General features: G+C 42.3%; 2 protein-coding genes across 7 annotated transcripts in view; one reads left to right on the top strand and one right to left on the bottom strand.

Moving 5' to 3' along the window:
- Window positions 1–1985: 1985 nt before the first annotated feature.
- Window positions 1986–5516, top strand: SEC61G (SEC61 translocon subunit gamma). The gene is made up of 4 exons (XM_053260532.1): window positions 1986–2143; window positions 3376–3475; window positions 4872–4974; window positions 5380–5516. The coding sequence occupies exons 2-4, from the start codon at window positions 3382–3384 to the stop codon at window positions 5387–5389; spliced, it is 207 nt and encodes a 68-aa protein (XP_053116507.1). The 5' UTR covers window positions 1986–2143; window positions 3376–3381; the 3' UTR covers window positions 5390–5516.
- Window positions 5517–5871: 355 nt separating this feature from the next.
- TPK1 (thiamin pyrophosphokinase 1) overlaps window positions 5872–26411 on the bottom strand; it is a 425007-nt gene continuing 404467 nt past the window's right edge. For 5 of the 6 annotated variants that reach the window (XM_053260531.1, XM_053260528.1, XM_053260525.1 and 2 more), the window contains one exon: window positions 5872–7196. In XM_053260531.1, the coding sequence (XP_053116506.1) occupies window positions 7069–7196 (128 nt within the window). In that variant the 3' untranslated portion in view covers window positions 5872–7068. Of the gene's footprint in view, window positions 7197–9491; window positions 9607–26411 lie in introns of all 6 variants that reach the window. The other variant, XM_053260529.1, reaches the window with a different exon arrangement.

Here is a 26411-nt window from a genome sequence, read left to right as displayed (position 1 = left end):
TACTAATCACATACAGTTCCCAACTAAAGGCTCTGTAATGATGCATCTATCATTAGAGACTTACAACACATTCTTGAGAATAACCCATCCTTCCCATTCCAAAGGGCATTTAATGCATGGTATTAAGTACACTACATTAGTGGGTGTGAGTACCATGGACGTGGTAGACTGCACTATTGGGCCCTAATCAACAGAATTGCTGCTGATTAATGGGCACAGTTATATATATATGGACACATTTTTTAATTATATTATTATTATTATTATTATTGATTCGATTTGGGTCTGTCATTTGGGTCTGTTGCATAGTCTGGTTCCCTGCTCAGAATTAGGTGGTGGTCTATCATGCCTAGAGCTGGGGGGCTGTCGGTAAGCAAATAAAGGTTTCCCTCCAAATGACCTTTGGAAATATATTTTGGTCAAACAGGCCTGTCATTGAGATAACAACTGAATTGACACAAAGTGGATGTTAAGACCAAAAATACTACAAAGTCTGTTGGTGAGCATTTTAACCGCCCTGGACATAAGGTCACAGAGCTCAGGGTGGCTGTAGTTAAGAAGATAAGCTCAGGGACGTACATTTGGAACATGGAATAGCTAAACAAGAACTTGCAGCAAAATTAGATTGTGTCAATCTCTCTTTGAATAGCGATTATGGGTTTTATGCACATTATAGTGACCTCTGCTAACTGACATATTTTAAATATTTTAAATTGACCTCGGCCCCCATGAGCCATGTCACGGTCAGTTTCGGCCCACCAGGTCATTTGAGTTGCGCACGCCTGATTTATATCTATGTAAACCGCTTTGGGAACTTTTGTTGGTGTGGTATATAAATATTATTTGTTGTTGTACTATTTTTTGTTGTTGTTGAAGAAGTCATCTCTCTCCTTTGCCACCTAGGAGGTATAAAATCATTGTAAATGTCTCTTTGAACGTAGAAGGAATGTTTGCCACCACCTGCTATAACTGACAATCTTTGCTTTTCCGATGTATCTGAAGAAATAGTGGGTTATGACCCACGGAAGTTTTATGTATTAAAACAGCAGTAAGTCTTAAAAGGGCTACCTTGTTCTCTAAAACAAGAATTAGTCATAAATCTCTTGTCCAAGTAGGCAACAAAAATCAGCACTTGAAGAACAAACCAAGTAACATGGACAGAAAAATACGAAAACTGTCTAAACTTCCGGTATTCAAGCGGAAGCTACAATCATCCGGATATCTAGCTCTATGAGATGGTATCGCTCTACGCCTTTGCCATCGCCATGATGAAAGTTTTCTCATTGAAAAATAGCATGTGTGGCTGCCATGTGGCTTTATAGCGCCTGTGCTACTACTAAGGGGCTTCTTATGTCTTCAAAAATATTGTAAGCGGGTAGAAATTCAATCGGGATAGCTTTCCCCACAGCTGTATCGAGGGAGGCTTCACGTGTTAGATTTCCGGCTTGGAAGGAACATTTTCAAATGTACAACCTTTGAAAGGAACAAGAATGCTGCCAAAAAGCATTTTTGTGATCAAGCCTATGAAGTTAGTTCTTCTTCGTATTGAGTAGAGAATACGACGCTTTTCATATCCATGAAAAAACAAAGGGAGCGTCAAGCTTGCTCCCGTGCCTTTAAAATCTGGCTGTAAAATAGACATTCGACACGAGACTCATTTTCCCTCCCTGCATCCCTGGCAGCTGAATTACTACTTGTCACGAGGCTTTTACAGCTTCAGAGCCGCGGGGTGGGGGATGACAGAAAGATACGAACGCTGGTGGAGGCAAAATAATAAGAGTTTAGTTTTTTTAATCTTCGCTGGGATAAAAGGCATGATCGGTGCAAGAAAAGCGAGCGCCTAACCCGGCGCCGAGGGTTGCTGATTAAAAAACAAACAAATAAAAATCATTATCGATTCTTATTTCCTCACTACTTTTGCCCCGCACATGGAGACTTCTATGACTGGGACATGCAAAGGAGAGCCCGAAGTATCTCTTGAAAACTATGGCGACCGAATCTTGCACGAAAGGAAGTCCTCCTCTGACGTGCATCCTGCTTTTCTCTTCCGCTTCCGGTTTCCTCTTGGGCGAGTGGGCTTGCTACGTGTCCTTCGGAGCGGTGTTGTCGTCGTTTGTGAGGCTCCGGGCTACACCGAGAATCGGTGAGTGAGCTCTAGCGCAAGTTGTTCGGGCTTTTTCTCGGCTCGTGGGGAGAAGGGAGGGCCGAGCCGTGGATTCTGTGCTCCTTCAATAATGCAACACTTCTGAGGATGCGTAGAGTGGCTTTACTTGGCCAGTTTCTCCTTCTTCCCTAAACTGAGATGAATAGACTAGGGGGAAGAGAGCGCCTGGTTATGGGTATGCTAGATCCCTGGAACTTTTTGCCTTAGTATGTAAGTCACTGGCGGCTGGTTTACGTCTGGAAACATAAGCGGACAGGGCCATTCCAGTGTACAACGTGTGATCGAGGCATGTGTGTAACAAGTTTCTATAATCCTTTCTTCGAAAAAAGAAAAAAAATTAGAGGTATATGTGTCTATGGGGATGTTTAGACAATCAAAGATATGTCTTTGAGACATGATGTATTGTATGCTCATTGGGGTCCTTGTACATGGTCTGCTATTATTGCGGTGACTAAATCATCCGCTATGTATAATGTTCTGCTAAGGCTTTGTGACCAGATTTTAGTTACTGATTGTGTATGTGCTGCATGAGAGGTTTTTTTAAAATGTAGCTATGAAGCTTATTGCATTAGTTACCAGTGCTACTGTGTAACTCTCTCCTTCCTTTGCTGGTTGTGTTCTTAAGGGTTCTTCCTGCTTTCCCAAATATATGGGTCTTGAAGCTTTATCAGAAGTGTTAAGCTGATGAGTGTTCCTAAAGTGAATAGGAGGGGACAGCATAAGAAGAGTGGGGTTCTGGGGGGCAGATATGGGAGCGGTTGGTTGACTGTAGTTCATGGGGTTATGAGTGGCTAATTCTTTCTGACATAAATATGTTAGGTGCTGATGTTAGTAATTTGTAACTTTTAATTAATAAAGCCTTACTCTTAATACAAAGACAATATGGCTGCTGTTAACTGGGCCAACAAATACTATTTAAGAAAAATGTAGATCTCAAAAACTTGCAGATGTTGAGGTATGTGACCTCTGCAGATGGGGGACAAATAATCTTTCTCAAGCTAAATGTGTGTGTTTAAATTAGCACCAGGATCTAGACAAACTTTGTACCTTTCCCCAACAGCTAAATTAAAAAAAACAAAGTGATGAACATTTTTATTCAATTGCTTTTTAAAAATCCTCTCTCTAATTTGTATTGAAAGCAGTTTCTAAGATGACTTGAAGTATTGTACAGAACAACTAAACATGTTGGTATATTTATTTTGTTCTTGCAGTTAGTCATGGATCAAGTAATGCAGTTTGTGGAACCCAGCCGTCAGTTTGTGAAAGACTCCATCAGGCTTGTTAAAAGATGCACAAAGCCAGATAGGAAAGGTACAGTACTCACAAAGAAAAAACTTAATTTGTACTATGCCCTAGTGGTGTTATAAACAAAGCACAAAAGCTGTTTCCATATTATCTGTAGTGGGCAGGATCCAGACTAAGTTAGGCATGAACTAGGTCCCTTTGAAATGACTGGGACTTAAAGTGGGTCAGAACTAACTTGGTTCATTTATTTATTTATTTCAGTTCTGCTAACTAAGTCTGGATCCTGCACAGTGTATATCAGGTTTTTGAACTGAATTTCGTATTTTGTAGGTGAATAGCTTTTCAGAAGACCCCCATGCTGCAGTTAACTCCCCCTCTCCTCCAAAGCTTATTTCTTTGACTGTTATATATATTTCTTTGCTGAGTCCATATTTTTAAGTGTCCTGAGGGAGTTTAGTTTCTGAAGTAACAAACACAGCTTTTTTTTTTTAATGTGGAAGGGAGAGTGATTCTGAGCAATGGCCTACAAATACACTTGCCAGTTTGTCACTCGTGAACCGATCTTTCACTCTAGTGGGAGCACAGCATCAGGAAGATTACCCACCCTTCTCAAACCAAGAGAAGGTATTCTTCACACCATGAAGACACTCAAAAAGCAGTGAGACTTCTTGCTGCATTCTCCTGTGATTGCACTGGCCCTCGAGCTCAGTGTGGATTTGTCCTCTCCAGATAAATTTTGCATGACTACAAAGGCTGGCCAAAATTTGTGAACCTCTGATTCCGAGATTATCTGAGGGGACCTGGGGGGAAAGTCTTAGGAGAGGGTGCACTAAATTATATGCCAGTGCAACTTTGTAGTACATAACATAGTTTGAGGCCTTAGGCTGTACAAGTGGTCATGATCAGTTTTCCTTGTAACAAGGATTCCCAGACATAATCATGCTATAGTTGCTGCAGTGCAGTTGCAACATCTGGGAATTCCTTTTGCAGGGAACACTGGTCATGATCACATCAAACTTTGTCCTACTTCTTTATTTCATCCTGTGCACCACACTCTCTTCTATGGCCCCTCAATGATATTGGAGCAGCTCAGCAAGACACTGCCAGGCTCTTCACCACCACAGAATCCCCTAAGGTATTACAATACAGACTGCTCCCAGTGCAAGCAGATAATCTGACACAAATATGTATGATCAAGGTGTTAATCGTGTCTGATTCCTGGAGATTGAATGGCCACTTCTTTTCGTACAATACCCACCTGTTTCTCTCTTAAACAAGCTTTAAATCTGAGAGGCAAATATTTTTGCTGTCCACTTATTCAAAGTTGTGTTCTTAGCAAATTCATAGAAGGATGTCATAACCAGATTATTCAATTCAAAGTGCATGTTGTTTAAAATAACTGTCAACTGTATTCTAATCATTTAACATTCTGACGAGTTTTTTAAAAAAATTTTTTTTATAGAATTCCAGAAAATTGCCATGGCAACAGCAATCGGTTTTGCAATAATGGGATTTATTGGTTTCTTCGTAAAATTGATCCATATTCCAATCAACAACATCATTGTGTAAGTAACGGTAGCAAAAGACTTGTATGAGTAAAAACTTGTGAGCGAGATCTTAAGATTTGGCTTTATGAACATCATTTTCATAAATCACAGCAATCTTAGTATTACTTCTTGATTTGTAAAGCATGCCCTCTCATTATCTAAGAACCTAAAAGTTATTGATGGTCTGCAATGGATCATAATCCAGATCTTTTGGATTCTGGCCATACCTCATGTTCTCTGTTCCTATATAATTTGCATTGACTGGTTTTTCTTCCATTTCTGAAGTCCCTTTCTGAGTAATGACTATGCTGTAGAATTGTCTTGTGGGTTTCTCAAACCAAAAGTGATTGCAATACAACATAACCTTAAAAATAGTACATTGCAAATGTCAAATTAACTTCTGTTTTTGTTTTTTTTAAACAGGGGTGGCTGAATGTATCATGAAGATTTGATATTGCACTTGATGACACTAGAAAACATGGGCTTTGGGACTTAATCATCCACCGAATAACTGTGTAACGTCTTTTACTACTTGTCAATAAGAACTAGATTTTAAAGTACATCTGGTGTGGCATCTTATTTGGTTAATGGAAGCACGTGTTGATTACCTTTGATCGCTGAATCTTAAAGCTTCATCCTCTGCAAATTGGATAGTGTAAGCTTTGAGAGAAGGCCAGGTAGCAACTTATGAAATGTCCCCAGGTATGTTGGGGAGCATAAATCTTGGGATAAGCTGGGCAGTGTTCTAGAGCACACTCAGAATCTAGGCATCAAATACTTATCATACACACTTTGTTTTCATTGCCCTTAAACTTGTCTGGCTCCAGCAATATCCTTTTATCTCCCCCCGCCTCTAACCTGGCAATCCCAACTTTTCGTCTCGCCCCACCATGTGATGTCAAAAGCAAAACAGAATTACTTTTTTAAAAAGAGAGCCTTTATTACATGTAAGAATAATACAGCAGTAGTTTACAATGCGGCATTTGGCTGACTTCCCTTAAAAACAAAAACAAAAAAACCCCAAACCCACACTTGTACATGTGCTGTTAACAACTTTGGCAATTACAATCAAGTGCTTTAGCCCAACATGTGGTATAGTGGCTCACACGGCTTAAAACAAGGACAAACTGACACGTTAAAAACATTGCTTGAATTGACAATGAAAAGGATTTGTATTGGTTTGATTCTGGTCTTGGTAACATACATGGAAGTAGGAGCAGTCATGAGAAACCTTAATGATCTAACCTATGAGTAATTGCAAAGCCATTGTTAACTATCCTGGAGGTCATGTTCCCAGACCTGCCCCTGTTGAGTGCCTATATCTTCCCATTCCCTGGATTAAGAAGCTGTTCTCTCTGCATTCATTCTCCACAGCACAATATCCAAGCTATTTTCTACCAGTGACTGGGATGGGGAGGGGAAGCACTGATGGACCAGTACTAGCAGGGTTTAATGTGTGTTTACTAGAGTTTAAAAGCCAGTAGACCTTTAATTCTGGGAAGGGAGGAGTAAGTCTCAGTGAGGCTTAGCTCTGTGCTAAAATATAGACTGGTAGTGTGGCATTGTTCATATAACCTCCACAAGAAGCCCCCAATGTGCACACTGGGCTACATGCAAATGCACCTATTGCAGGCCGAACATATGACTCAATGTTCATGACAACTTGCTTGTGTAGGTATTGATCTGGGGCAGTTACTACTTGTTCCAGAGCAGGGGCAATTGGAAATTGATGTTTTGCTGAAAGCAACTATCAATGTGTTTTTTACAGTCATTTAAGTTATTTATAGGACAGGACATTGTACATATGTTTACCATCCCTCTTCCTTTAAAAAATAACTGTACTGTATATCCAAAAATATACTCTTTTCAGACTTTAAAAAAGTATAAATATAGCATTATTAGAGAAACAAACCCATCAGCTAAACTCCCTGGCACTCTGCAAATATAAGCTGCATGAAAATCAGCAAGTGCATAACATTTTGAACTATCATGAGAGTAAAATGAATGACTATAATTGCATCACAAATAATTCTGAGTACATTAGTGGCTGAACTTGTTCCGGAAATCTCACTTTAAGGTTCTGGTTGAATACAAATAGGCAGTGGTAGCCTTTTACGCACGTTCTTGATCTTTGATGCCCATCGTCCAAACCAAAGGATTATCTGTTTCAATGGTCACAACGCTAGACTCGTAGGTGTTTGAAGTGCTGACAAGTGTTCCAAACTTTAAAACACTTCTATCTGTAAGTAATTAAAAAGTAGGCAAATTAAAGAAATCTGGCATTCATGCCCTACAACCAACACAAGAAGTACAGATCTAGAAAGCATAACTTCAGCCACCTTTGACAAAATATATGGGAGTGAATCAGTGCCAATGTTGCTGGCCCTTCATTTGCATTGCATTAAAATATGGCCCCTGTTAAAACATTAACTGTTGGCCAGGGGTCACATGTCTATAGAAAAGAACTAAGAACCCAACATCTCTTCACCTCCACTAACTTTTCTTCCAGCTAAGCAGCATGTATTTTAAAGATGGGGATGTTATAATGGCTTCCTTGTAGAATGAAGACAGAATGAAAGCTGCCTGTATTTGAGGCTGCCACAAGAGTGATGCAGAAGGGAAACTAGAGTGAGGAGGAATAGGAGGGTATAATGGTGCTAAACAATGGAAATGTATAAGTAAGAGGGGAAAGGAATAACTGAGGGGGAGCTCCGAAAAGCGGTAAGTAAATCATTGAATGAATGAATGAGAAACAGAAGAGGTGATTTTTCAGAATTTGAGTGTGGAGACTCCTTTTGCCTTTTAGCTAGCACTCTGCCCACAATATCCTGAGCCATAGTAACTCAGCTGTAAGTTCCGTATTGCCCAGTCACCTCATTCCTCCATCCTGGGGTTGCACAACTTTGGCCCGCTAGCTGTTGTTGAACTGCCAGTCCCATCATTGCCGACTACTGGCCACTGTGCCTGGAGATGATGGGAGTTGTAGTCCAACAACAGCTGTGGCCAAAGTTGCACAGCCATGCTCTATCTTGTTGCATAGGGCATGGCTGGACCAAATCTGCTGCAATGTCTCATTCTAATTCCTAACCATAAGCCTTTTGCTGGTTGCAGTTAAGTCCACCTTCCTATCTGCTGTTGCCTAAACCACCCTGTATCAACATGCTGCTATTACTGATTGCACTACTTTCATAAGTTGGGGGGAAAGGGGAACAAACCTATGCCACTAGAGACAAATATTACTTAATATGCAAAAGTCCGATCCCACTCCGAAACCATGCAGATGGTGCTCCCTACAGGTAGAGTCTGTTGTCTTTCCAATATTCAGTCAATATTTTTGGCACCTGTGACTCAATCCCATCAATGTTACAGAAAAACAAAAGCCCGAAGAGACAAATATCAAACTAACACAACGTTCTGAACCCTTCAGACCACAAAGACACCTCACAAAAAGCATTCCCCTGTCCACTAACTGGGAAAATAAAGAACTGCTACCACCTAATGGCACAACTTGCCTAGGGAGCAAGAGACTGTCAGCTCAAATCTCTGCTGGTATGTTTCCCAGACTATGGGAAATACCTATATCAGGCAGAAGTGATATAGGAAGGTGCTGAAAGGCATCGAGACTCTACACATGATCAGTGTGTAGAGCTAACGGGTTCTGCGGGGGGTGGGGATCGGGGGGGCCGCCTGCCCCCTGGAAGTTCTAGGATGCCCCATGTGAGTGTGTGGGACATCCTGAGGAGGCCCCCAAAGCTGGGAAGCTTCTTGTAGCCTCCCGGCAAAGGGGTCTACTTGTACGTGGCACACAATCAGTAAAATGCAATTAGCAGAGCACTCGCTCTGCTAACCTCAGGGTAGGGGTTCATAGGCAGGCTAGCTGCTGTTGAATCACTGGGCTCGCCTGTGAATCCGGTGGTTCTCACGACGGGGGTGGGGGGGAGGAGAACCGGGCTGGGCTCATCATCTCATACTGTGCGGGAGGAGGCAATGGCAAACTCCTCCTGTATTCTACCAAGAAAACCACATGGCTCTGTGGTCACCAGGAGTCGACACTGACTCGACGGTACAATCTCTTTTTTTCTTTACGTTTTATTTAGCTACTACTGCGGAGAAGGTATCTACACTGATTCATTTTGATAATGTTAGGTATTCAAGCAGGGTTACTTAGTCCCAAACTTGGAATACGTAATTTATGCAGTTGTGAAAGAATGATGAGTATATTGTGAGAAATAAATGAAATAAAGGCTCCTGGAAGCCAAAGCACTGATCTTCAGAGAATGCTACCTTCTGCACTTCCATGATTAGCTATTTAGGTCTTGCTTTTTCCCACTTGTCTATTGATATGGGCAGGTAGCTTGCTTAGGGTGTAACTGGATCTTCCAACTGCCCATCCTTAGAAGAGGTTGCCTGCTGCATCTCTGCATGAGTTACTTGAATGTGGCAAGTCCAGTGAAGTAACGCATGCAAAAATTCATGGGATAGGTATTCTAAAGGCAGGTAATTCTTAGCTTTCAAGCTCTTCAAGTTTGCCTCACCTTGTGGAAATTTGGGAAACACTGTTCTCTTGAACTAATGTAGTATATCTGCTAAGAGACGAACTAAGAATAATGAAATCCTGGTTTGTCTTGCCTCTAACAGACCTTCTGATTTCTGAAAAAAATATAAATTCTAATTATTTTTTAATTTATACCTTGCATGTTGCTATAGCCCAATGTAGCTAATATAAAACCTTAGAGTCACAAAACCCAACCATAAAACCAGAACACAGGGTGGTAAAATACCAACTACAGCATTTAAAACATCACCTATAGGAAACCTCCTCCAATCAACTATTAAAAGCCTGACAGAAGAGGCAAGTTCTTTAAAACCTTGAAAGCTGAGGGGGCCTTAAGCAGGTCACTCACTCTCAGCCTCAGGGCCCCATCTGCATTATGGGGATCATAACTTCCAGGGTTGTTTTAGAGACAGCAAGAAGATAATATATGTGAAGCTCTTTAAACACTTAAAAGTATTATGCAAATACTAATATCTATTCTCCCTACAAAGAAAGTTGTCTCCTGTGTCCAGGTCACATCCTGGTCACATCGTATGTCCAGGTCACTTCCCAAATGAAGTTTCAGGGGAGGTGTGTCAAATATGAAACAAATTCTTTGCTTCTGAGAGAGCACTCTGGGGAAAGGCTTTATTCTCTCTAAGAAAGGGACACACATCTGGATTGCACAGAAGCTTGAAAAGTACAAAAGAGAACATCATTCAAGTGAAACCAATCCAGCAATAGCTCCCAGTGTACAGTAGAGGGCACTTGTAATCTTTTATGGAGCAGATTTTTGTTGCAAAAGTAGTGTACTGAAATTCTAGTGAAAATACAAGAAACAACACTCGATTTCCACAATTCCTATGGACAAGAGATTTCACACCCAGATCACATTTCTAATTAGTGTAATTCTGAGCCAATGTTAAAGCAAATAAGTAAACATGGCAAGGATTAAACTGAAGTAGCAAGATAACAGTACTATGTGTCATGAACAAATAGTGCTTTTCAATATTTGGGGGAATGAAATAGCAAAACATTAGGGAGAAATAGAGTTTATAAAAACTCAGTTGCTCCAAGTACCTTACCATGTAATAATGCTTAACATTTATATATACATAAATGTCAAGTGTCCACAGTGCTTCACGCACACTAGCTCAATCCTTAAAACTCAGCGGCGTAGCCAGTGGAGTGGCGGCCCGTGTTACACTCCGCTGGCGCCCCACTTTGGGCGTGATGTCATGCACATGGTTCCCTCCCCTTTGTGTGTGATATATGCAAACGGGGCGGGGCCTGGGATTCGTGTAGCCTCTGTGAGCCCTCCAGAGATAATTTCCAGGCAATGCTCACTGCTGGGCTATGTTTATCTCCCTGCCTCTCCCTCCAGAGAAGGAGAGGAAGGGAAAGCCTAGGGCGGGCCCTCTGGTGATCGGGCTATGTCTCCTTTGCGTGTGATGTCACACGCAGTGGGGGCTCCAGTGGCTCTTTCCTTTGTCGGCCCGTGTTCTTTAAACCCGTTGGTGGCTCTTCCCCTGCTTAAACTACTGTTTGTCGTTTTCAGTATTCTCTACATATTGCCTAAAACTGCCCAGTAAGTTCACAGCTGATTCAACACTTGAAAATGGGAACTTCCCAGTTAACACTCTATACTAGAACAGAAGCATACAAAGTTGTAACCAGAAGGGGAAGAAAAGATGACTTTTGACGAATGGAATCAGCTCCAATGTATGTAGTTCTGCAACCAGAAACAGTGGGAAAGATGGGACCACTAGATGTTTGTAGCAGACTAATATTTTCATGATGGATCAAATTTATTCCCATTAGGACACTATGAGCTGTGATTACTTGTTTCTTTATAATCTCAATAATGCTCTAATTCCTTTTTAAAAAAAGTATTAACATTTTCCAATACAATAACAATGTAAGCTATTGTAAGCAGTGAATAAGCAAATCAATGATCAACACCCCGCTCAACCTCTAATGTGTTAGGAACCATGTGGCATAATAATAATTGTGACACTGAAGCATAAAACAAGTTGTTATAGTAAGAATTAATCTGTCTACTTTCCTCTCACTATCCCTACAACTGGACTAAATTTGGTCCAGATCAGTTAGGCAGTTCACAGGTTAGCTCACTTGTACCTCAAATGTTCATGCATCCATCATCTTTAATTGAGGTGGGTGACATCATCAGAAACTATGTGTTTGAGATGTCCCTGTGTCCTTTCAGTTGTACCAAATTTGGTCCAAACTGGTTCCTACTTGCACCTCAGATGTTCACGTGTCCGTCATCTTGAAGCAGGGTGGAAGGCATCATTAAAAACTATGCTCTTGAGCCATTCCTATGTATCCCTATACCTGTAGCAAATTTGGTTCAAATCGGCTAGGTAGTTCACAAGTTAGCCCAATTGCGCCTCAAAGGTTTACACGTCCACCATCTTGAATTGGGGTGGATGATGTTATCACAAACTATGCCATTGAGGAGTCCCGAGGTATCCCTACAACTGCACCCAAAGTAGTTCATATTGGTCCAGGCATTATGAAATTGATCGGGGGTGGGACACACCCACACCCAAACCCGGGTGATCTCATAAGCCTACTGGAAAGCTAAAAAGACCAAATGTTATATTAAGAAAGGTAAGTCAGTTAACAGATATATGTTCAAGTTCAGAGGCTGAATGGATTGGATCTTTATTATGAGAGACATATAACCAGAAGGGTTATAAGAACAGCCCTGCTGGATCAGGCTCAAGGCCTATCTAGTCCAGCATCCTGTTTCCCACAGTGGCCCACCAGATGTCTCTGAGAAGCCCACAGGCAAGAGGTGAGGGCATGTCTTCTCATATCTGGTATTTAGAGGCATCTTGCCTCTGAAGCTTGAGTTGTCCTATAGCCACCAAACTAGTAGCCATTGATAGACATGTCCTCCATGAGTTTGTCCAAGACTCTCTTAAAGCAATCCAAGCTAGTGGCCATCACCACATCCTATGCCAATGGCCAGATGTTGGTTGATACCTAGCAAAAAATCTCATGCTTCCTAGGTGTCTTTTTTCAGACTGAAGGATATTTTATCTTGGATCATTAAATCCCATATTTTTGAGAACTGGGAATAGATTGTGAAAAAGAGTAGATGGCCTCTTTCCCAGGGTTTACAAGTAACAAATTTTGCAGCTTTAATTAATAGTGAGAAGAGTTCACACTGAGCACTGACACCTACAAAAAGCATAGTTGGGGGTAAATCAAGAAGGAAATTGGTAGCTGCCATAGGAATTTGGGAGAAAAGAATCACATTCATATAGAGATGCACACTCAGTATTTTTGTAGAAAAGGACACTGCCATCAGACATGAAACAAAGTACCTTTGTAACCACCCTTTCCCCAACAGTTGGGAGATATAGAAGGGGAAATGGCAGATAGCCGAGCTGGAGGCATGTGCTATCTTGTCATTACCTTGAAAGTGAGTTCTTTTATATTCAGGGAAAAAGAGGTGAAATAATAGGAGGTCCAAATTTCCCCCCAATCATCCTCTGAAATAGCATTGTCTAGATAATTCTCCCATTTATGTCTATAAGAGAGTGTCTTCCCCCTGCCACCATTTATAAGGTGCAAGAAGGTAATATATTCTGGATAGACAACCAGCTGGAGGTATTTATTGTCCAACATAAATTTCCCAAAGAGAACAATCTCCCATCAGAAGTGATGTAATGTCGGAACTGAAGGTATTTGAGCCAAGGCAAATATAAGTATTGATGATTGTTCATAAATTGTTGGAGTATTAGAATTTTGCCTCTGGAGATAAAATTGGAGCATTTTGTAAGTTTTGAGTTTTTTCCAAGTGGAAACTGGGATTGGCCAAAAGGATTAGATAAAGGTGACCCCTGCTAACTGAGCAAGTGGTGATTCTCTTTATTTAGCAGGGGAAGAACAACTGGCTCTATCCAACCCCAGCACAGCATCCCTCCAGTGGCTGTTGTTGGTATCTGTCTTATGTTTCTTTTTGGATTGTGAACCCTTTGGAGACAGGGGACATCTTATAAATTTATAATAATAATACATCTTATGTATGTATTATTTATTTTTCTATGTAAACTGCTTTGAGATCTTTGGTTGAAGAGCGGTATATAAATATCTGTAGTAGTAGTAGTAGTAGTGTGAAGGAGTAGGAGCCAGGATCTTTCTCCATTTGTCCCAGCAGTGAAGTAGGATAGATAAGAAAGGGTTCCTGGAGGTCGAGTGTGGATGATCTGAGTGTAGTTGTCAAAGAGTTTTCTCAAAAGAAAAGGGATGACATGCCAATAATTCAAAGGCAGTCCATTGCTGTGGATCTTATGAGTGGAGGAGCGTAAGTATTTGCCAATGTTTAGCAGCTTTGTAGTATAATTTTAGGTCAGGGACCCTTGAGTGGATGCTGTATGTAGAGAGGCTTTCAGAATTTGGGGTGACTTTTAGTTCCACAAAAAAGCAGATCCAAAATGCATTGCAAATATTTCAGCAAAGTTCCTAGGATGTGGGATGGTAATGCTAGAAACAGAAATATATAAATTTAGGGAGAGCGTTCATTTTTATTAGTAAAAGTCTCCGTAACCAAGAAGGATTGAAAGTTTTCCAGTTTAAAAAATCTAGTTTGATAGAGTGAAGCAAAGGATAGAAATTAATGTCGATAATGGCATTATATCGGCAGCCAAATCCCAAGTGATTTCCATTTCTTAATAGACCAGTTGAATGTAGTGATGGAACATAGGTAGTCTTTGACCTTGTCAGGTGTGTTATAGCAAATGATGTCCAATTTGGAAGTATTGACATGAAAACCAGAAACACTTTTAAAGCTGTGGAGAATCATTAGAAGCACAAAAATAACAGGAGATGGATCTGGGAAAAACAAGGTGAGGTCATCGGCAAATAGGCCTCTAACATGCTTGGCATAATAATTCTGTATTTCTATGGGACAATTTGCACATTTATGTTCATCACACCAATGCCTTATTTATAATATGTGAACTGCCTCTATTGAAAAGCATCATGGTGGGGTGCTGTAGAGGTTCTGGCAGACATACTGAAAAAAATTACTCAAAGTACTCACTGAGAAGCCACCTAATGGCGCAGAGGGGAAGTAACTTGCCTAGTGAGCAAGAGGCTGCCAGTTTGAATCCCCGCTGGTATGTTTCCCAGACTATGGGAAACACCTATATCGGGCAGCAGTGATATAGGAAGATGCTGAAAGGCATCATCTCATACTGCATGGGAGGAGGCAATGGTAAACTCCTCCTGTATTCTACCAAAGAAAACCACAGGGCTCTGTGGGCACCAGGAGTCAACACAGATTCAACGGCACACTTTACCTTTACTCACACTGAAATTAAAAGGACAAGTTAGGCAGTACCTAATGTGTCCATTTAATTTCAATAGGGCTACTTGAATAATTTTCCTCAGTATGCCAGCCACCATCTAGTGTTTGATCTGTGGAGGCCCATTTCTTATACGCAAGTCACCGCTTGATGCTTTGATCATCAGATGATGAACATTCCTCTCTGAACCAGCTCTGTGTCCTACAGTGACAAAGCAGAACAGAATCCTGTGCTTGCTTTGAACATGCACAGAACTTAATATAGGTTTGGAAAAATCCATTTGGATGACCTTAGAACTTCATGCTGTTCTAGGGGATCTGAGAAAATTTATTTTTATATTTATATCCCGCTTTTTCAGAGCAGTGCACATGGTTACGTTTATCCTCACAACAACACTATGAGGTAGGTTAGGCTGAGAAATAAGCAACTGGCCCAGAGTCACCCAGTGAGTTTCATGGTTGAATGGGGATTTGAACTCAGGTCTGCCTGGTGCTAGTCCAACACTCTAACCACTACCCCACCCTTCACTCTGTCCCTAGTACTTTCTGCAAAATGTAAAATCAAAGCATGGCTGTTTCCATAACTGGAAATAGAAATAGGTAGAAGTTTATATTCTCTGCAAATCTTAATATGTGGAATATAAGAAATAATTAATATTTAATTAAAAGCTTTATTTAAAAGAACTCCATCTTTCCCCATGAGGCAACTCCTGCATTATAAAATGATAGAAAATGAAGATCAATAAACTGAAACTCAAGTTAAAGTGAAATATTGAATTACAATTTGCTTGCCTATTACCATTTATCTGGAGAGGAATTCCCTAAAGTCCCTGTCTAAGGAGCAAAATCTGCATTTAAATAGGGATGTGTTAGTAATGCACCAGCTTGTCTTTGCAGGTCACTGAGTATGGGAAGAATAGCAGCTTTCCACTTGACTGGTTTATTTTTTAACTAGCAAAATGCTAGTCATGATGGGCGCTCTGTGTGTGTGTGTGTGTGTGTGTGTGCGTGCGCGCGCACACACACACACATGTAAAGGGAGTCTTATATATTGCAGAGACTCTGGGGGTCCTCAGACACCCCCCCCCATTTCCCATGATTCTTGCTAGTGAGATCTGGACCGCCAAAGATAAGAGATGGAGGGCAGATTTTGTCCTCACTGAAACTCAAGCACAGTGCTTTACGTTTCTCCACTGGAGTAAATTGCAACCATTCACGTTTAAAGGGGAAAATAAAGGAATGCATTCAGGGACACCTTCCTGCTGCCTGATACCAATTACATAGCCCCATCCTAGCTTTTCTTTCTTGGTCATGCTGGAGTGCAATACAATTTGGGGGAACCGGCTTTAATAGAGATTAAGATTATATGATTGCAGTTAAAATTATATGATTACAGTTCAAAGATTAAGATTATGTGCTTACAGTTCATTCAATTCTCTCACCTACAACATCCCATTTGTCTATCTCTGCTGATTTTAAGTTAACCGTAGATTGTAATCCTTTTAAAATCCTTCAAAACAAATCAAATAGTGTGTATGTGTATGTGTATATATACTGTATATTATATATAAAAACAGTAAATGGCCTGCCAAATGGTGGGTATGTGAATACAGTAGCAATATGGGTGGCTATTTGCCTCTATTGTATATGCATGGATTCATTATATATCTTTCCAGTCCTGCTAAGTATTATTATTATTTTACTTATTTAACACATTTGTATGTGAGGAGAGCTGGTCTTGTGGCAGCAAGCATGACTTGTCCCCTTAACTAAGCAGGGTCTGCCCTGGTTGCAAATGAATGGGAGACTTGATGTGTGAGCACTGTAAGATATTCTCCTCAGGGGATGGAGCCGCTCTGGGAAGAACAGAAGGTTCCAAGTTCCCTCCCTGGCAACATCTCCAAGATAGGGCTGAGAGAGATTCCTGCCTGCAACCTTGGAGAAGCCACTGCCAGTCTGTGTAGACAATACTGAACTAGATAGACCTATGGTCTGACTCAGTATATGGCAGCTTCCTATGTTCCTGTGTTCCTATACTGCCACTACTGATGTCTCTAGGCCAGGGGTGTCAAACTGTGGCCCTCCAGCTGTTGTTGGCCTACAGCTCCCATCATCCCCAGTCACCATGGCCAGTAGCCAGGGATGATGGGAGTTGTAGGCCAGCAACAGCTGGAGGGCCTCAGTTTGACACCCCTGCTCTAGGCGGTTATGACTGAGCCAGTTCTCATGACCAACCCTACCTGAGCCTGCCACTCCTGATCCTGCTGCTCCTCCCCTCGGTAGCCCTGATCAGCTATCCAGGTGTAAAATGAAGTAGGAGTGCACCTCCTACTACACTCTCTAGTAATATGGGGTTCCGGGCTGGCAGCAGCCATCTTTATAATACAGCCGGGGGGAAGGAGTGCCCAGGCAGAATGGAGCTTCCCCAGTGCATCACACTGCTCGTGGGATGGCACAGCATTTATGTATGTATGTATGTATGTATGTATGTATGTATGTATGTATGTAAATGTTCTTATAGAACACCTCCTCCAAAGACTCTAGGTGGTGAATAACAATACCAATAAAAATTAATTTAAATAATAAGAAAGAACAAGTAAAGAACCGAGCAGAAAAATGGAAAAATAAGCCCCTGCATGGTCAATATTTGCACAATATAACTGGAAAATCAGGCATCACCAAGACCTCGCAATGGCTTAACAATGGCAACTTGAAGAAAGAAACAGGAGGTTTAATACTGCCTGAACAAGAACAGGCACTAAGAACAAATGCAATAAGAGCAAAAGTCAAAAAATCCACAACAAACAGGAAGTGCCGCCTTTGTAAAGAAGCAGATGAAACAGTGGACCACCTGATCAGCTGTTGTAAGAAGATCACACAGACTGACTACAAACAAAGGCATGACAAGGTAGCAGGGATGGTGCACTGGAACATCTGCAAAAAATACAAGCTACCTATAGCCAAAGATTGGTGGGACCATAAAATTGAAAAAGTGGTAGAAAATGAAGTTGCAAAAATATTATGGGACTTCCGACTACAAACAGACAAACATCTGCCACACAATACACCAGATATAACTGTAGTTGAGAAGAAAGAAAAACAAGTCAAAATAATCAACATAGCAATACCAGGGGATAGCAGAATAGAAGAAAAAGAAATAGAAAAAATCACCAAATACAAAGATCTACAAATTGAAATTGAAAGGCTGTGGCAGAAGAAGACCAAAATAATCCCAGTGTTAATTGGCGCCCTGGGTGCAATTCCAAAACAACTTGAAGAGCTCCTCAACACCATAGGGGCCACAGAAACCACCATCAGCCAGTTACAAAAAGCAGCTTTACTGGGAACAGCCTATATTCTGAGACGATATCTATAACAACAGCAACAACATTGATAATAAAATTCAGCCATCCCAGGTCCTTGGGAAGGACTCGATGTCTGGATAAAACAAACCAGTCAATAACATCTGTCTGACTGTGTAAATAAATAATAATAATAATAAATAAATTAAAGGACAAATGCCTGTCAAAACAGGTGGGTCTTAAGAAGGGCCTTAAAAGCAGCCAGGGAGGGGGCTGAACAAGTCTGGCGGGGGGGGGCAAGAGTGTTCCCAAGAAGAGGGGTGGCCATGGAAAAGGCCCTCCTATGGGCATCTCGTATAGGGGTTTTTGGATCATGGCAGTTTTGGATCATGGCAAATGGTCCAAAACTGACTGGCTCAAGATGGGTCCCCCTGATCTAATGTGCATCCTGCATGAATGAGTAGTTTTAAAACTCCCTACTTTTACCCTTTCACCCTAGACATGTCCGCCATGGAACTTCTGTGCATTGCAGAGGATTCTAGGAAGTGTTCTAGCAATTCTTTGTTCGTGCAAAGCATCAGTTAGGCCATTTGGGCCTCCCTGAAGAAGTAAGAGTAAACCCAAAAAGACTCCCTATGCTCCTGTGCAGCACATTGCAGGGATAGTATTAGTGGACAAACCATTTTTGAGGGAAGGTTGTCCACCATTGTTGATTTTCTAACTGAGTTTCAAAACATAAGCTTCCAGAGAACCTCAGGGTTTCCTGGAAAACAGTTTTTAAAGATACAGCCATGAAAAACAATAGGATGGCAGAAAAGTGGTAACATTTATTCTGGGTTTACTTGAAGCACATGTGTAACACCTGAGATAATCCTATCACATGTCTACCAGAAACACGTAACACAAATTGGTCTGGGCCAGGCTTATGCTTGGTTTAATTTTTCTGCCTTCTGGATGCTGGGCGGAAGGGAGGTGAAGAGCCATTCTCTGCTGATCTATAACTTGGCTCATAAAGCTTGGATTATGCATAGCAGCTTCTGATCAAATTAAACCTCATAACAAACAGCTTTATTGCAGAGCTTTCAAGAATAAACTGTGCCATTACTTTTGGGAAGATAATAGAATTCATGAAAACATGACATTACATTCCCACTGAAAAGTGAAAAGAATAAACTTGTGCACACCACCCAAGTACCAGCACTGTGTTTCAAAGATGGTTCACCCTGGAAAAATACTATTTGGGGTGGGGGACTGATTAGCTGAAGACGACGAGTGGCACTCAAGTCCCTCTCTCCTCCCAACAGAACTATTTTTATTTATTTTACCTCCATTGACTCCGGCAGGACCATAAGACTTCTGTTAGGAGAGAAACTCCAATTATCATTATCCTCCCCTGCAGTAGAGTTTCCTTATCACTGCGGTGAGGTGACAATACTGATCTAAGATCATTATATGGGCTTCATTAGCATTGCATCCAAGTAACTCTTATTTGTCTTCACATCACAACTCCTCGATATGGAAAGGAATGAATTAAAGGCACAATTGAATCAGGTTATTATCCATAATATGGTAGTTCTTAGAAATGAACTTCAAAAAGGATGAAGGTCTGATGAACAAATGGAGCTCTGTCTCGTGATTGCAGGGAAAGGACTCGGGGGAGAGCAGGGAGGAAGCCTTAAAATGCTTGCCTCCCTACAGATGATCTTCGGCAACTTGCTGGGCAGGTGGATCGACCACCCAGACAATTGCTGGCTTCTGCGGGCAGCAGGGAGGTTTGGAGGGTTAGGAGATCCCCAGAAATCCCATAATGCACCATGCAAGCAGTCGCGGAGTCAGACCGCGAGCAGCCCGTGCCCAGCCGCTGCCATGGCCCCGCTCACCCCACCCCCTGCATCAGACCCTAACCCCATTCAGAAGCTAAACCAGCACCCCCCCCGCGCGTCTGATGTCAGATGTGGGGAGTGTGTGTCGGGGCTGCAAGGCGCGGCCCCCTGAGGGGCAGCGGCCTGGGTTCTTTGAACCCATTCACCCAATGGTAGCTCCAAACCTATGTGCAAGTGTGCAGTGCATTTTGGGAATCTCCCCACCCGGGAGCCCTGCAAACAGCTGGGGCTGGCAGATGATTGGAAAAATGAGGTTAAGGGAATGTTTGCTCCCTTGATCTCATTTTGAAGGCAGGCTCCGGAGGTTTTGCCCCGTTTTGCCTGCACGTGAGAATAGCCTCACTAGATATTACGTGAAAGCAATCATTTCAAATGGTGCGGGATGTGGGGTGGGCCCCTGCTTTTGGAGAGATGATCAGAATTGGGGTAGCAGTAGCGTGTTTCTGTGTCTGTGTGTGTGCGCGCCCGCTCAAATCTCCAACCCCACCCTATACCTGCAGTATTTCACCCCATGTAACACACATTTGAAACTCTGCAGGGGGGAAATCTCCCAGCAGGATAATCTGGAGGAAGGAAATGGTGGGGGATATGAGAGTTACTTACTCAACCCCATCCTTACTTTTGTGATCCCAGGAGTACACAAATCAGTTTTCCCTTGGGTAGACAAATGGGTAAGAAGCAGATGCTTCTCCCTTTCTAGTTGAGCAGCCACATCTGAGCTGTGATGCCCATCCAGTCTCGGTTGTGCCAGCCAGATGTGGTATTCTTTGCTGCACATGGAGAGGCACATATCAATCCAGAGCCATTTGTTGTTGCTCACAACTCTGTGCACACAGCTGGATTGGGGTCAATGGCTGTGCAGTGGTAGAAGTGTCGCTAGAGCCATGGCACAATCTTTAGTAGCCACGGAGCCTCTCTGTCTTTGCTAGCAGTGAGGACAGGCTGTTGAGTTCATGAAACCAGTGCATGCTTGCTTCTCGCTCTTGGATCAGAATGTAAGCTACTGTGTTGGGGGAGCAGGTTTAGACTGGGGCACTCTCACGTCTCTATATGCTCTGGGCTACCACTCCAAACTTTTATCTGTATCTGCCTCAATATTATTATTATTATACACAAAAGGTTTGTATCATTGGACTTTTCTCTAATATATTTTTCAAAAGGTTTCCCCAGATGAGGAAGAATTACATGTTTTTAATTACAAAAATGCCCTGATCTCCTAACTCACAATTAAGCATTAAAGTTATTTATAAATAATTTTTCATTTTATTACTTCATTTAACCTCAGAGTCATCGTTTTGATTAATGTGCTATATTCATACCTCTTGCATCTCTGCTTTCTCAATTAGAAGTCATTACTGTTGCTTTTCATTTAATGACTTGTTTATGCAAAATCCTATAGGTGGTAAATACAGAGGAAGGGTGTAGAAACTGCTGGCCTTCAAAATGAACAAACTTCTGCAAACTCTGTCAGTTCTGTATTTCTGAATGGACTCAAAAGGACCTTCAGAATAAAGTCTCCTGCTCCAGTGAAGAAATGGACCATTCCTTTCTAACATTGCCTTTCCAACATGTTAATAATATAGATTTTATGTATTTTGACCAGGATACAGGGGGCTGCTTTAGGTATGCTCAACATTTTGGCATGTTCAGTGGGTTTTTTAAAAAATTATTAATCATTGTAATTGTCCTATATTGGCTGGGCTGAGAATCTGCAGGAGACTATGCATGACTGGGCTGAGGATATGCATACAGGAGGCCAAGGATAGCTTGAAAGGAACTTGGCTGGAGCAAAAGTTGTCCAAGTCAGCAAGCAAGTATGAGGAGACAGTATGAGGAGATAATTATTTATATCAAAGTAATCATATCCAGATAAGTTGAATTCTTTAGGAGCTGGAGAGCTCCTAGTGACAGCTCAACTCAATTGAGCACCAACACAACATAGTAGGCCTGCTGAGTGCCCAGACCCTGCATCTTTAGCAGAAAGCTAGTCAACAAGGGATAGACTGGAGGCTTGTTGGAGCCTTGCACTCCAGCATCACTGGGTGACCTCCAGATGCTCCCTCGGTCTTCTCTGCTGAGAGCTTATACGGGAGTGAAAGGCTTTGGGTGACTGGTGAGGCTGTGGATTCTGATCCCTTTCTTGAGAGTCTCAGGAGCAGTCAGGCCGCGTCCTCTTCCTTTGAGTAACTTGCAAGATGCTGCCCTTGACCCACATATGTAGGGGCCCATCATGTCCTGGAGTATCTCAGTGATGCAAACTGAAGACCTGCATTCCACATGCCATTTACAAACAATCTTTGGAAGATCCTCCATTTCAAAGGCGGTTTGCCATGTGGCTTTGTGGGGAGATGCTGAAGAAGCACAACCCAAAGACCTTCCTGGGTGCATATAACTATTTGGATAGGGTTGTATCTGAACTGTGTGGAGGTGGCAATAGGGGCCTTTGGTTGTGTGGAGGTGGCAATGAGGAAGGTTCTGTTTCCAGAAGAACTCCTTGCATGAGTGCCATTCTTCTTCCATTCATAGAAGGAGCTTGTGGCCATGGAGTGCCTTGTCATGCATGGGTGGGATGCAACCTATCATTCCTTGGAATATGACCATTGTTTATGCAATATTTACACTGCTTTTTTCATGAAAATGTGCCCAAAGCAGTGTATACACTAGGAAGTTGATATAATGCAGGCCTGCTCAACTTTAGCCCTCCTGCAGATGTTGGCCTACAACTCCCATAATCCCTGGATATTGGCCCCTGTGGCTTGGGCTTATGGGAGTTGTAGTCCAAAAGCAGCTGGGGGGCCTAAGTTGAGCAGGCCTGATATAATGTCACAAGTAGCTAAAGAGACTGAATGACAAATCAAGGCTTGGATGGTTCCAGTCTTGTCTCTGTGATGAATTCACTAGATAGCCTTAGGCAAGTCGCTCTGCCTCAGCCTTAGCTGTAACATAATACTTACCAGGGACTTTTACACACAGCAGTAAAATAATACTTACCAGGGACTTTTATGCACAGCAGGTTTTACCGCGAATTTATGCTTTACTTGCAAACTTGCAGCTTTACTGCAAACTTGAAGTTGTCCCAAAAAACCGCCACAAATAGTGGATTTTTTTTACCCTGTATATAATTTGGGTTACATTCTAAAGCACAGTGAAAAACCCAAATTGTGGGTGAACTGCTCCCCAATAACTCACAGGGGTAAATCTAGCCCATATGTAAACAGATCCCCTCCATTCCGGAGGAGATACAAATTAAAGGGCTTTAAAAGCCACGTGTGAAAAGCTTCCTGACAGGTTTGTTGTAGTAAGGAAAATCAAGAAAATGTATGTGAAGTGCTTTGAACACGTGAAAACATGATGCTAAGTATTATTAAACCTTGTATAAACTGGTATTATTTTATGCCAACTAGATTGATCTAAACTAATTAAATTTGGTATGAGAAGTGGATAATATAAAGGCCAAATGAGACATCATATGGTAGGTGTGTGTAACAATCTACTACTCACTCCCCCTCCCCTTTAAAAATACTGTACCCATGGGAGACTATACATTTGGTTAGAAGAGCAACAGAGGAGGGTTTGCTTAACCCTTCCTCCCACAGAACAACATAAATTTTGATTTTGAGGACAATTTTGATTTGGAAAATGACCAAGATGGAAAGGATTAAACATTACTCCTCCGCTCTTCTTCCCATCAAATTGGGAAGAAACTGCAACTTCCTGTAGCTGCTTTTCATAACACACACACACACACACACACACACACACACACACACACACAGTCAGTAGACTTTTACATGTATCTGCCATGTAGTTTTTACCCAAGCAGTTGCTCTTAATTTTATGTATACCTATACAAATAGAACAGTCATACATTGATAGCACTATTATTGCAATGCCAAACTGGGGCAGTGAAGTATTTCTCCCTAATTCTCACGATAAACTTGAATTTTATTTTATTTTTTGTTTAAGCTTATGCATTATTAGCTCAGTGCAAGGCTGTCCTTAGGGCAGGGTGAACGGGGCGATCACCTGCAGGCCCACGCTCCCCCAGGCCCCACACTCTCACACCCTGGCAGCGGCCTGATTTCCTCACAGCTCCCCACGCCACACTCATGGCAGGCAGGTGCTGATGTGGCTCGCTGGTTGGTAGGTGGCTGGTGCCCCTGCCCATGGCTACAGGTGGCAGCTCTTGACCTCTGAAGGCACCCAGCCAGTGCCCAGCATGGCAGAGGCTGCCCTGGTGGAAATGCCTCGCTCACTCTTCAGCAAGGCTCCAGGCCCTAGAAACAGGAGATGGCTGTCATTGGTGAAAGCCCTCTGGACTCCTGTGCCTCAGGCCAGAGAAGTGTTTGTGCCCCAGCACGAGTCGCCGGTGCCTGAGGGAAAGGTTGGAGACCCAAGAGCTGCTGCCTGTCCCATGCTCCCCCGACGACAGCAGGGGCTGCACCGTCCCCCCGCCATGTTATTAGCAATCAGAGCGAGGCTGGCAGTGGCAAGTGAGACTGCCCAGTTCAGGTACACTGAGCAGGCCAGCAAACACGCCCCCATGCTGATTCGCCTCCAGGTCCGCACCCCACTAGAGACAGCCCTGGCTTAGTATCTATGAATGTTCAAACGTACATTAAAGGTTATGTTACAGAAGTACCGGTAGCTTCATTCTCTGTTTGTATCATAACTTAATATTGTTCGTTTATCATTTAACTAAATGAAGCAATGAGTATCAATGTTGATATCTACAGGAAACACAATGTCTTGGTCCCCTCTTCCTGTACACTTCTAGGTACTAGCCCAATTTTGTGTTCAGGTAAACCATTATCAATTTCATTAGAAAGCTTCCTCTGAGGTTACTCCACTTGATAACAGGAAGTACTAAGTTCATGCTAGCCTCACTAATCTTCCGTATTACCTCTGAAACGTCCTACCTTCTTGGTGTCTTTTGCATACTAGCTTCAGCACGACAGACCCAGAATTCCAGAAGATCTCAAATACTCAAGGGGCTCTGTTAACTTGAAGGATTGAGTGTGTTTTAGGTATGTATCTCCCTTTCCCCCCTTCCCTAAGGAAAACTGCTTTGGCAGAGATATAAGAAGGTTTCTAGTTAGGCCAAACATAATTAAAGGCCTCTGCACCAATCGTAAAACTACATGATATCCTGACCAGATCAGAGATACTCATGACTTGTCATATAGCGGCGTGTGTGTGTGTGTGTGTGTGTGTGTGTGTGTGTGTGTGTGTGTCTTTGTCTTGACACTAATATATAATTAGTGTCAATACAAAGCATATGTTAACATGGTTTGAATTTTTGATATTTACAGATACCTTACAATACATGGCTATATTAATGTATTGCTACAGCATGCAAAAATGCATTAAAGTTTGAACAGTGCAACTGACTGCATGAAGCTCCAACCTTCAAACACTTTCAAGATGAAGGAGTACAGTCACACAGCAGTACTATGATGTATGTCAGTGTTCTGCCTGATCCCAGAATACAGAGGACACTAAGCTGGCTTCCAATTTAACCATAAACCTAGTGTAAAAAAAAAAAAAAGCAGCTTTGGCCTCCACTTCAAACACTGTTCAGTAAAACCAGCCCTCAAAAAAGAAGGAAAAAAGAAAAAAGAAAAAAAGAGAGAACCCAGAAATCAGGCAATAAAAGTATAAGAAACAAAATAGATTAAATCAAATGCATTGCAGCCTGTCACTGTCTTCTAGCGCAAGTGCCTGAAATTAGTTGGATTTCTGTCAACTCCAACTAATTTCAGACACTTGGGGTTAAAAGACAGCGACAGCCGCAATTGAAAAGTAAGGAAATAAACTCCCCAGGTATATCTTTCCAGAGTTGTAGTGAGTTCCTGTCAAGCAGGTCTGATTTACAGACCAGGCTGTTGATCATCTCGCCTGAAATCTCTTCCCTCTCCTTCTCCCTTTCCAGGCAGGCATTAGTGCCCAATGCATACTCTCAAAAGGACAGAGACACCAAGTAATGATAACTAGTGATCAACCCCTTGCCAAGAATACAAATCTGGAAATGTTGGTAGTTCCATTATTCTCACTTAGGGCACAAAAAGATGGGACAGCATGAGATCTGTAACTGTTTTTTTAAAATAGTTTAACTAGTGGGCCTGGGCACAGAGCATCTGCGCCTCTAGTTGGGCCCAGCCATTCCCCACCCCCCACGCTGGCATGCCTGGCTTTCTCACTGGCCAACCTGTCGCTACTCCCCGCTGCTGTCCCCCCTGGGCCAGGCCATCCCACTGCCGCCAGCCAGGTTAGGCTGGCCCACTGCCGCTTCCTCCATGTGGCTGGGCCAGGGCCCACTGCCGCTGCCGTCTCAGCCCGGCGGGCCAGGGCCAGGCCATCCTGCCGCTGCCTTCTCCTCCTGGCCGGCGGGGCTT

The sequence above is a fragment of the Hemicordylus capensis genome, chromosome 6 (genome assembly GCF_027244095.1).
Source record: "Hemicordylus capensis ecotype Gifberg chromosome 6, rHemCap1.1.pri, whole genome shotgun sequence".
Classification (NCBI taxonomy): domain Eukaryota; kingdom Metazoa; phylum Chordata; class Lepidosauria; order Squamata; family Cordylidae; genus Hemicordylus; species Hemicordylus capensis.
The sequence above is the reverse complement of the archived record's forward strand: the minus strand, read 5'-3'. Positions and strand labels throughout refer to the sequence as shown.